Here is a 12,916-nt window from a genome sequence, read left to right as displayed (position 1 = left end):
CCAATCTCACAGAAGTAGCTTAGTCACCAAAACTTAAATTACTAACAGGTCAAAACCTGTATTCAATTTCTTTTCTGAGAACAACATTTCAGCAGTTCTGTCATCAGTGAATTGATATGATAATTTTTAAAGTAACAAAGATTCCATTATGTTTTTTTTATAAAGTACACAGTAGCGGCCCAAAAGACTATCATTGCCATTAGTTGTAATGTTTTCAACTGTTACTATATGTGTAAATTAGCTTTATTACACAATATCAAATGGCTGTGAAAAAAACAAGTATAATATATTGCTGAAAGGACTTTTCAATTACCCGCGTTTAACATCTGTGGTCCAAATTCTCATCTCACTTATACAGACGCATCCCAATTAAGTCACTGGGGTTGGATTAGTGTAAGTGAGAGGAGAATTTGAGCCTGGCCCATGGAATTCTATGATGTATCCCAGTTCAAGTCCTGTCAAATCATACACTGAATCCTATTTCAAAGGAAATCTACAGTGCTCTCGGCCAAGGATTAGAGACAGTACCATTGATCCCAGTGCCGTTTGCCATCAGACAGCAGAAGAATAAAACCCACACAGATAAGATAGTAAGCTATTTAGACTCTGCATTCTTCAGTCCCTTGACTGCCTTCGTTCAAGGAAACCATTGATTTTTGTCATCAGAGAGATTGTCAGTTTCATAAACAGAAAATAGCAGTAGACTATAAATGAACCCTCGTGATCATTTTCCAGAGGGTTTTCCACAAGGGAGCCACTGATTTTGATTTTCTTTGGTCATACATTACTTCCCAAAATTAGCACTTTTCAAGAGCCATTCATTTTCTACAATGCATAAATAAAGAGAAACGCCCAAACTAAGTGGTGCCAGATGAGCTTTTCTGAATTCAGACAGCTCTGTTTTAAGGATTTTTGACTGGTATTAAATTAGAGTAACAACATTTATTGTGAAATTTTGATGCACTATAAAGTATCCAGAAGCCAGATAATGCCAAAACCTGGGCGATAAAATATTCTGGACTGAGGAATCTACTTTGCCTCGATTCAATTTCAAGCACTTTTCACTTTCCTCCTTGTAATTACAAAGTTTAATAAAACCAAAGATCAAACAGCAATGTCGGCATGTTTTTGTCTTGTAGCTATTTGTATTCATGATTAAATAATGCATCACACACTGTAGTTTTTGTTTGTTTGTTCTGAAGAGTGTAGTTTATCTTAAATTGTTTGATAATACTTCAGAATATATTAGGACCTGTATTGTAGTATATTCTGTAAAAAATAAAAGTCTAGTAGTACAAGACCATACTACAGATGTCTGCTATTAAATTCTTGCTGGTCTTTTGGTAAGAATTATCAGGTTTCCAGATTAGCAGAGTGATCAGAAAAGTGCTACATGAAAGCATTTGGCCTTTCACATTTACTAATCATGACACTTCACAGAACAATATTCTGAACTGGAAATAACAACGCAGTACTACTTTGGATGTTTGGGGTTTTTTTTGGGGGGAGGGGGTGCCAAACAGGGGGAGGAGAATGTATTTTACCTCCCGTCAGTGATTTGAGCCATGCCTAGAAGAAGAAAGAAGTCCAACAATGGTGATGGACAATCATCAAAAAGGGATTTCTCACGTTGTTCAATTATACCAGTATATATGAAGCCTTTTAGCACATCCAACTTGAAAACATGAAATAGATGCAGAAGCACTTTATAGAGTGATCATTTATTTAGTTTCCTTTCAACATCTATATTATTCAGGTTTATCTGCATGTCATTTGAATTCAGATTAACCGTTAATACAAAGTGAGAGATTTGCAAAAGATCAAGTGCTTCCTGTACGGCACGACTTGCTTGCAAACGGTCAGCGCTGCAGTGCTAAGTACAGCACTTGCAGAACTACCTCTTCGCTCTCCTTTCCTACTCTAGGAGAAAAGGTACTTGAACACTGTGGGTTTTTACACACATGTAAATATAAATAGGGAGAACCAAAAGGCTTACAAACAGCATGAATTAGGAAACTATGCACCTACTCAGATTTGCTACAATGACCAATTGGACCATGGGCAGTCAAGCCTAGTGGCTGAAACAAGAGTTCAGCCTATTGGTTAGACCTGTGTCCAGGACAAGCTGAGGGTCAGAAGCCAAATGCCGAAGCCAGTGGGTAACCAGAGTCATAGGCCACAGGAGGAGCTGAGGATCAGCACCAGAGAGACAGCAGTTGAATGCCAGAGCCAGAGGGTAACCCTGAGTTGTTAGCCAAAGGTACAGCAAAGGATCAAAGCCAGAAGGGAACAAGTGCTAGAGCCCAGAGCAGGCAAAGTAGGAGCAGGTTCAGAAACAAGGCTGGAACAGGGGGCGCAGGCAAGCACAGCTGCAGGTGTGGTACACACTGAACAGCTGCTGATCTGCTGTGGCTTACAAGCAGGGCTGCTAAATCAGCAGCCAATCAGATGCTGTGGCTACTCTGTCAGTTCTAAGGCACTGCAGCTGGCTGGGTTCATTGATTGCCTAGCAGCAGAGTTAGTCAGGGACAGGCGAGCACCTAAGTCCTAGCAGGTCTGACCCTCGACAGTTACCTAGAAGTAATGTATGGTATCGTGACTCCAGAAAAATGTAGGTTTTATAACCAACACCATTCTTCTCAAAGGCCAGCAAATGGAACCGTACTAGGCCCTTGATTGTTTTCAAAAACACTTCAGAACTCTGCATGATGAACAACAAAAATAGCTGCCCTAGAAATTACAGCCACAACAAAGGCAATAGGTTTCTGACCCTCACGTCCTACGCCAGGAGCAGGAGATATGTTTAGAAATCATTTAAAATGAAAGGTTTCGGAGAACTCCATGCATTGCTTGAAGTGGTATTACAGCTACAGACTATGAGCCAATCTCATCAGCCTTCTGTTTACAACAAGCAGTAGATTCTACAGCAAGGACCACTGCAAAGAGAATACATAAGAAAATACAGCAAGCCAGGGGATTAAGGTGTTGCTGTATGCATAAGGGAAGAGCACATTTTAAATAAATACAAACACCTCTTGATAAGCTTTCCAAGAGAAAAGACAAGGTATGTTCATATTCCATGCTTCCCTTGACATTTTCCTGATAGAAAATTAAAGCAAAGACGAGGGACAATCAAAGACTGGGGATGAAGGGTGTTTTAAAAGAGACAGTCTAAGATCATTATTACATAAGCGTGATTAATAATATGTCTATATGACCAGCAGTGTGGGTAATCATAATCTCTTAAGCATCAGTGCATTTCTCTGCACCAGTGGCTTTGAAAAGTCATACAGCATTACACGAGTTTGTGTCCACAATGTGCAAACCGTGCACTGTCCTATGCAATTACAAGAACTGTCATAGCTAAAAACAGGGTAAAAGTGAAGATGTTTCTACAGGTGAAGGAATAAGGCACAGTCAAAACATGCTCTTCCTAGATCATATTTTCAAGAAAATTCCAAAACTTGGATATTTAAGCATCTCTATCCTAATTTTTGTTAAATCCACTGAATTCAGTAAAAAGTCTGCCACCAACTGAAAATACATCAGACAATGAATGATTCTTCATTAAACAGGAGGGCAATAAGACAGGCCTCATTCTGAGAGAAGTGGAGCATAGAGTTGAGTGACAAAGAAAGCATTGGCCACGGCTCATTAAGCAGGAACAAGAAATTTATGCCACATTATTACAAAAATTACACCTTTCAACAGCACATCAACCTTTCAACACTAGGCTGTCATGACAGTGCTAGGTACAAACTCAACATCTGTTGGAACTGCACTCACAACCATCTGTTCCAGAGGTTTGAAGGTTACCAAATGAATTAGTTACATTTCCTGCAATCTGAATTTACCACAGACATTTTCAATGCCTTACTCTACCTCGGATGCCCTTACACAATACGTGAGCTCTATTAATGATGTTATTACTGATGTTGATTGTAATTATTGCATGATCAACAATCAAACCTAAATTTCAAGAGGAAAATCAATGGAACTTGGGAGGATTGATCATGTTAGAATAAATTGTAACTTTTATATGAGCTACCACATATCTGAAATGCATAGCTTTGTATGTAGTGTATGGTTTGGCTGCGAGCTTAGGGAGGTGAGGAGCAGAGCAGCAGGTGGGCAGGGATGAGGAGGCAAGCGGTGAGGCAAGCGGTGGGCCCTGGCTGTGAGCGGCAGAGTGAGAAGGTGAGCAGTGAGCCACCAGCAAGCAGGAGTTCTCGCGGAGGGCAGGGGGTGTCCGTGGCAGGGGAGTGAGGAGACAAGTGGCAGGTGGGAGGGCTGAGAGGAGGCGAGCAGCGGGTGTGGGGGTGAGAGGAGGCAAGCGGCAGGCGCATGGGCAGCGGGTGGAGACCCCCTTTGGGGAAGCTAGCTCCCGACTCCATCCCTTCCACCCGCAGCCCCTCCCGGCAGCCAGAGCCCTGAGACGCCCTACCCCCCTGTGGCTGGAGGCACAAACAGCAGCTAAACAATACAACTCTCAGGGTTCTCCAAGCAAGGATGGAGCAAACCCAGTATAAAACATACACACCCTCTCCTGCTTGGTCCTGAAAAGAAACTAGCAAACTCTCAGATCTAAAATTACCAGGATGGACACCCTACTTGTATCCATTTCTAAGACATAATTGGCACCCATAGATTGCACAAAGATTGTATTGCTATCTCCCCAGCTTAATATTCAGATACAATTGGAATTTGTCCAACACCTCTTTTTCAATAATTTATGTTAGAGGCCAGATGGCAGCTGGTTGTCTTGTTAAGGTCACAAGATTTTTTTGGGCAGGGGTCTTACTGTTTAAGCTATCCTGAGCTCTTGAAAGGAGACATTAGCAATCTTCATCAATAATGAATACAATAGGACCCCACTGGTTTTCACCAACCATGAAGGGCAACATTCTAGCTTATAAACAGTGGGTCACACCGTTATCTCAAAGACAAGACAATGGAGCTCACTCAGTGGCCTCCTGCCACTACTTCACACCGTATCTTCTCACAGGGTTAAGACCTGCTAAATAAATTCTAGTCCTTGGCCAGTTGGATCAGGACCAGATCTTTGCTTCACCCAAGTCTCTGTTTCAGTCTTCAGTGGCATCTCTTGCATCCTTTTGATATCACTCTCTTACATCTCTGTCTTTCATCTCCTCGACTAACTATCATTGTAACTAATACTTTGAAAGCGTGACTCCCTCCCCACCTCTGGTCTGACTGTCCTTTGGATTTTCCTTGTATTTGTTCAGATTGTAAACTCTTTGTAGCAGGGCTTACTCTCTTTACCATCTTCCAGCCTCATCATTGGTGACTTCAACTTCTGTGCTGACATCCCATATGTCTCCTTAGCATGCTGGCTCTTCACCCTCTCCTCCTGGTCTCTTTCAACACTGGATCAATTTTCCCACACACCAAAATGGCCACCTCACTTAAGCTTGTCTTCACTAAACATTGTTCAATTTCTAATCCCTCAGTAGCTAATTTACCTCCGTCTAACCACCATCTTGTTTTCCTCAACATTGCCCACCCACCCCACACCCAACCTCTCCGTCCATGGCCTCCAGTCCATCATTCTTCATGGCTTCCCAACGCATTCCTTCCTATTAACTCTTATGTTGACTCAGATGTTGATTCACTCTGTCCCTCGCCTTACACTTCTTTGCCCTCTCTCCCACAACAAACACCTCCCAGTCAAACCCAGTTCTCCCTCTGCATCCACATCCCCCCGATCCTATTCGTGCTCTGCTAGGCACCTCTGCACAAGACCACACAGAGTTCCTCCACTACATATTTGCTCTCTCCTCCTTCAAATCTGTCCTATTCCTAGACAAGCAATACTAATTCACCACCCTCAGTGATTCCTTCTCCCACAAACCCAGCCACCTATTCACCAGCTTTGACTCTCCTTATACCCTCCCCTTCCGTTGAGCCCTCCTCCTCCAGGCAGGCTATTGCCAATCTTTTCAGAGAAAAGACTGAGAAGATAGGACATGATCTCATGCTCCCTCTCTTTTCTGCCTACACCCTTCAACATTTCCTTGTACTCTTTCCCCTTCCTCCTCTAACTGCCTCCCATCTCCTTAGCTTCTCACTCTCATTGTTTCCTACCCCTCACAATGCAAACATGCATGGTCTCTCCATACTTACAAAAAAGTTTTATCCCAATTCCCTCTCCAGTTACCATGCCTTCTCTACTAACTTAACTTATTGCACCACCTACATTTACTTTCTTCAGTTTCTCTCCACCCACTCCATCCTTGCTCCCCTCCCATAAGGCTTCTGTCCTCCATTCCACTTAAAACATTCTCATTGAGTTCTCCAATAATCTCCTCTACAGATCTCTTATCACTTCCCTTTAGTGACTCAACAGCATCAATCACTTCTTCCTTCTTACAGTTTTGTTCTTGCTTGATGTTCATGACTCTGACCTCTCATGGTACTCCTACCTCTCTGAGCACTTAATTTTCACCAGCTCATCCTCTTAACTCCCATTCTCAGTTAGGGTCTCACAGGGCTTCCCCCTGAGCCCTGACACCATCTCCAGGTAGTTCCCTTGTCTAGCAGATCTCATCCACTCACACAGATGCAACAACCATACTCATGCTGATGATTCACAAACTGCCTCTCCAGTCCTGACCTGTCTCCTGACATCAAATCCCTGATCTCGGTCTGCCTCTGATATCTCCTCATGGATGTCTTGCTACCAATTTAACATGAACAAAACTGAGATTCACATAACCTCTGCTCCCCCGCTGCAAATTGGCAGTTGACAATGGCTAGGCAGGTGGCTAGCAACGATTACTATATTATAGGCAGGGCTAGCATCCCTTTGTGTAAGGGATGTGTCTTTTACCGACCCAATAAAAATCCACTCAAAATTGGCCATGTTATAAGCCTTTGAAAAAATCTCAGTTTGCACATGCACTGTAGAGACTTATTATATTAGCAGCTAAATTCTCAGAGAGTCAATCCCCTCACAGCTCCCACGTGCTGGCTGGACTGGGTATGCACCACCACACAGCGTGAATGAGCATGATCCAGCCACGAGCTGCAGGGGCTGTGAGAAGCACTTTCCCTGTAACTGCTGCTCTTAGCTGCTGTGCCCCTCGGCACCACAAGGAACAGGAATCGAGAACAGGGAGACTCTCGAGCCTGTGCTCTCAATTTCCACACCACTGGCACCCAGGCAGCATGGAGGAGGGAGCCGTCTAATTCAAAAGCAGGAGGGAAGAGAGCTGGACCTCTGGGGTGGTAAAGGGAGAAGACTGGGACATGGACGTGAGAAAATGATATTGGAAAAGGAGTTGAGGGTGGGGCCGGGGAACAAGTTGGAAACAAGTAGTGGAGAGAGGCAGTAAGATTGGACAAGGAGTCTGTGGGAACAGGAGATTGTGACAAGGAGACAGAGTTGGGGGGAAAGTCTGAGATCAGATGAAGATTCCAGGGTAGGGAGACTGGAACAAAGCATCTGGATGGTGGACACTGAAAATGGTAGTGGAGAAGGGGAGGAGACTAAGATCAGATGAGGCACCAAGGGCTGGGAGGAAGGATGGAGACAGACTGGCTGGGCAAAGAGCCTAGGATGAGGGGCCTGGAATGGGGAGCCAGGGTAGGAGGAGACTGGGACTAAGATGAGGATCCCAGAGGGGGAGCTTTAGAGACTGACTAAATGAGCAGACTAGGACTGGAATAAGGAGCTGGAATGTTGGGGTGAAGAGACGGGACTGGAACTGGGACATGCTAGGGGGCAGAAGAAATCAGGCTTGGAAGGAACAGAAGCAGAAGGGTCTGTAATTTCTAGAGAAAACTCTCTTCCAGAACCTGAAATGGAACCCAAGAAGTCCATGTCTTATCACTCCTCTGCCGTGAGCAAATATCTATGAAACCCACTGGTAAAATGCCTAATCTCCCACTCTGGTTAGGGTGACCAGATGTCCTGTCTTATAGGGACAGTCCCGATATTTGGGGCTGTGTCTTATATAGGCACCTATTACCCCACACCCTCTGTCCCGATTTTTCATACTTGCTGTCTGGTCAGCCTAACTCTGGTGCTGGTCCACATACAGCAGAGGTCCCCAAACTGTGGGGCACCCCCGCTAAGGGGGCAGAGAGGAATGTTGGGGGGCCATCCTGTGCAGCCCATGCCAACCCACACAGGGGGCAGAGAGGGAACACCATCCAGCCCTGCTCTACCCCCAGCCCAACTCCAGACTCAAGCCATTGCTCTGTTCCACCCCCCGCTCCAGACCCAGCTCCATTCCACCCCCTGCTCTGCCGTCATTCCCTCTCCGCCCAAAGGCCAGCTCCACCTCTGGGCCCAGCTCCTCCCTCGTCCCCAGCTCTGCCTTCAGCCCACACACCTCCGCTGAGCCAACTGGGCAGTAATGGAGCGGGGGCGCAGACAGATTCCCTTTCTAGTAGGGGTGTGCAGGATCGAAGAAAGTTTGGGCACCACTGACATGGAGGATGACAACCTACTACGGCAATCGGTGACTTCATTAGCTCAAGTAGCAGAGGTCTGTGCAGTGAATCTACATGTTCTAACCCTGCTGATGATCCATGTGGGTGCCAGTAGGATACCACATGATGGAAATTCTGCTTTGTTTTTTTAAAGCAAACCAAAAAACAAACAACAAAAAAACTACGTTAAAACAACATTATTTATATTGCGAAGTCAAACACTCAAAGGTTAGGACACACCAGATTTATGATTGCCCATGCAACCTTATTTCTGTCTCATGTTATGTATATGTTATGACACACTCTTTCATTACATACTATTTTCCTGCAGGATGGATGGTGCTCACTGAATGAGTAGCTATTAAATATTTTATTTTATTCTCATTGCTCAATGCGTGGCCCCATGGCTTATTTACCACACACTACTCAAACCCTTCTCTGAATACAGAATTATTAATTTCCTCATGGGCTTTTCTCTACACTTATCATTATAGGATCTGACATCACTCAATTTCTTTCCACAATAGCCCTGTTAAGTGAAGTAGTATTATTATCCCCATTTCACAGACAGACAGGGAACTGAGGCACAGAGAGATTAACGTCAAAAGTCTCCACTAATTCTGGATGCCTAATTTGTGATGCCTAGGGCCTGATTATTCAGAATAGTTAGCATTCAATAGCATTTTATATGTTCAAAGCACAGGTCCCAGCTGCAGCTGTGAGTGTTCAGCACTTTGGCAAATCATACTTCAACTGCCTCACATTGGGGGCAATGAGGAAATGAGGAATACCCAGTTAATGGTCATCTATAAAAAGTTTGTTTTATATGACTTGCCATTAGCACCAAATAGGAACTCTGCCTCATTCATTACACACTTTTCACATTCTGCAACAAATGAAACAGGGGTCATACAAACAAGTCTCCTTCATTACATAACCCTCAGCCCTCCCTAGGACAGCTCCATCCTGTATGATGAATGAGACAGGAGTCCTACGGAAAAAATGGACAGCTTTAATGTAAATACAGTCTGTATTCTAATACACATGCACAAGAGGGCTGAATTAAAGTTTCACAAGCATTTCCAACTTTGGGGTGCTTGATTTTGCAACCTAACGTTCTTTAAATATAATGTAGTATATATTTATGCTATAGTATTAATCTTATTTTATATTTTAGACACCTTCCAATTCTACAAAGCGCGCACTCAGTCAATCTATGCAATTACCTTTTCATTCGTTATGCCCATTCATTACACCTGGTTTTAATTTCAGCCCCTACCCGGCATGTGCTCAACTTTATGCAGTGAGAGTAGCCCTTTTGGCTTCATTGAGACTACTTACAGTATGTCAAATTCAGCATGTGCAAAAGTCTTTGCAGGATCAGGGCCTGAGACTAAGTTCTTCAGGGCAGATATTGTCTTTTACTATGTGATTATAAAGGGTCTGCACAATGGGGCCTCTAGCCATTACTGGAGAATAAATAAATAAATAACATGCCACCATGGTTAATTTCATTCACAAATCACATTTCAGGCACACACAAAGTCAAAGGTTCCTAACCATTGAAATTGCATTCCTTGGTCTGATTAAGAAGCATGGATTATTACTGTTACTGGCTGGTAGAGATTAAAACTCCTAAAGACTTGATCATACTTGGCTTTAATATCAAATCAGAGCAAGTCTTTGAATTTTCTCCTCTCTGGTATCAAAACAATTTTTTAATTCCAATTGCGGAAGCAATAAAATATTTTAATATGTTCAACTATTTCTCATTAGATATTTGTTTTGGAAACTGTATGAAGTTGCTATAGTGGAACTACAAAGTAAGCTTTATTTTGTCTTACTTTCTGCAAGTCTCAAGTTTCCATATGTATTTATTCATACAATATATTTAAGAATAAGGGGATGCACTTCAGGCAGGTAGGCCTAAAACTAGATCTACTAGCTGTGGTTTGGTTTGCAGGCACACTATTTCCCATCATGCCACCATCCCTCCCACACTGCCTTCCTGCTCTCTTGTCATGAGAGGGGGGTTGAAATATACAAGACTTCTGAATTCTGAAGTGGTAAGAAAGCAAAATTTGTGTATATTTCATTAGCCTGCCTGCTCATAAGAAAAAAGAATAGACACAGAGTAAAGAGATGAAGTGACACACACATGCACACACAAACAAAATAACACTGACCTTCAGATGCTGTTGGCAGGTTGCCTTCCAGAAAAGTTAGATTTTTAACAATTTTACAGCTTTCATTTTGAGGATCTTACGGGGGTTTTAGGGTCAGGAGACTAGTTACTGTATAATTATGTTTAAGGTAGACTAAATTTTGCATCTGTCAACTCCGCCTGTGTCCCATTAATGGTATTTTTCATAAGATTTTATAAAATGTAACCATTGTCTTTAATGAGCCAGGCCCTTTCTTCATTATATCACAAATGTTATATAATCTGATTTAAGAAAAGACTACTAACATGACAAAGAATACAACAGGAAGCACTAGAGCCAACAGTTGCACAGCCAAATAACCATGAAATGAAAGCTGATATTTCTAATATGGAAATATCACAAAGCAGAATATATGCCAGAATAGTTCAGCTGCCAAGTGTCATGGGCTTTGGAACCCACACACTTCCCTAAATAAAACATGCTGCGCATGAATAACTTAAATAGATAAAAAAAAATCAAACACATTCAGAAGAGCAAGAGCCCAAAGTCACAAAGAAAGCACATCAAGGAATTTTGACTGCTACCATGACTCGATCTTCAAAGTGATGCTGCATCAATACCTCTCTCTCACACACACACACACACACCTTTATAGAGAAGTGAAACATTAAAATAAGCCTACACTGCACTCAGTTAGGTACTGTATGAATGCAGATTTGTATTAAAATAAGGCCTTTCAGAACATTTATTAATATCACCTTAGCATCCCAGAGTAGAGTTCCTTATTTGAGGTTTGATTATTTGCAACAAATATGTAAATGTGTTGTCCCACCCCATTTAGAATCTCCCTTGAAATTTAGAGCATCAGTGATCTAGTTGGAATCTTCAATATTACAAGATACTGATACTCTCTAAACAGGCTGCTCCTCACTGCAAAAATGAATTCAGTTTGTGAACTTTACCTACGACTTTTCATGAGGGCTATATGTTTACTTATAGATCTCTGAACTTCAAGTTAAATCTTTAGTTTGCATGCCTCAATAATGCTGCTTGTCCCCTCCTTTCAGTATATTTTCTTTTTGCCCTATGCCTTCAAATTCATTCTGCCTTAAAGGTTGTTTTATTTTGCTACTTAAATAGTTCTTCAAAGTTTACTATGAGATTTAATGCTGCTTTAAGCATGCCAGAAAGTTTGTCTTTGGGATTGTGTAAATTCATCTGGCAATCTGTCTAGTTGACCATCTGGAGAACATTTCAGAGAAAAAAGCATGGAGCAAAACCCTGCAGTAAGGACAACCCTGAGCCCCCAGAGACCTTAATACGTGTCACTGATGACTCCTGCAAATAACTAGACACGTCCAATTTTCAGTATTGCTCAACCCCAAACATTCTCCTGCACCCGCCATCCAAATCCCATCAAACAAACATTTTCTTGTTTGTATGCAGGAGTCAATGAATTGGCTAGCGCAATACCTGATGAGTTTTGACTCTTTATAAACTTTTCACCTTAAAAAGAAAGAAAGAAATGGAAGGGAGTTGCAATAACCAGAAAGAAAATTAAAATCCTATTTTCAGGAGGAGCATAAATTTAGAGAGATAACATCATAAATGCAACCCAAAGATTTTCAAATCATCTGTTCTGTCTTTGAAAAAGTCAGCAACAACAACAACAAAAACCACCCCACATCTGGATTCAAGAAGCCCAGCCCTGGACCTGTAAATCCTGTCAGTGGAATGCAATGTTAAATTGTTGGGCAGAAAGTGCTCCACACACAGAGACCAGCTGAAAGTTGTAAGCGTGATCTATGCACGGCCATGGGGGTGGCGGGGAACGAATTCAAAACAAGGGCTTACCAATGCCCCCTACATATTTTTGACACAAACCCTCGGATCACATGACCCGTTCCTTTACAGACACGCCAGCCCCGCCTCAGTTTCTCCCCCTGCCCTCCTCCCTTACCTGCAGTCTCTCAGTGGCCGGCTGCCACATAGTTCACCCTCTGTGGATCTGCGGGGAGAGGAGGACACGGCTGCTTGCGAGCTGGGCTTCAGTTCTCCAGGCTCGCTCACATCTGCTCGGGGTGGCAGCGAGGTGCGCTCAGTCCTTCAGGGGCCGGTGCCCAGCCAGCCAGGGAGAGCCGCCAGCTGCGCGAAGCCTGGTACCTTGCACCCCGGGCTCTCCGCCGGCTCCTCCGCTAGCCGCGCTGCGCTGTCCTATTGCACCAGCGAGCGAGCGAGCGAGCGAGCGGGCGGGCGGGACGCTGAGCTCCGCCGGCGGCCCCCCCCCCGCAGTG

At 43.4% G+C, this 12,916-nt stretch overlaps 1 protein-coding gene across 2 annotated transcripts in view; it reads right to left on the bottom strand.

Moving 5' to 3' along the window:
• The window catches only part of PID1 (phosphotyrosine interaction domain containing 1), a 160,696-nt gene extending 147,809 nt beyond the window's left edge, over positions 1–12,887 (bottom strand). The window contains exon 1 of one of the 2 annotated variants that reach the window (XM_084639189.1): positions 12,583–12,887. In XM_084639189.1, the coding sequence (XP_084495315.1) occupies positions 12,583–12,612 (30 nt within the window). In that variant the 5' untranslated portion in view covers positions 12,613–12,887. The remainder of the gene's footprint in view (positions 1–12,582) is intronic. The other variant, XM_084639190.1, reaches the window with a different exon arrangement.
• Positions 12,888–12,916: the final 29 nt, after the last annotated feature.

This window comes from Lepidochelys olivacea (genome assembly GCF_965140295.1).
Source record: "Lepidochelys olivacea isolate rLepOli2 genome assembly, chromosome: 9".
Taxonomy (NCBI): domain Eukaryota; kingdom Metazoa; phylum Chordata; order Testudines; family Cheloniidae; genus Lepidochelys; species Lepidochelys olivacea.
The sequence above is the reverse complement of the archived record's forward strand: the minus strand, read 5'-3'. Positions and strand labels throughout refer to the sequence as shown.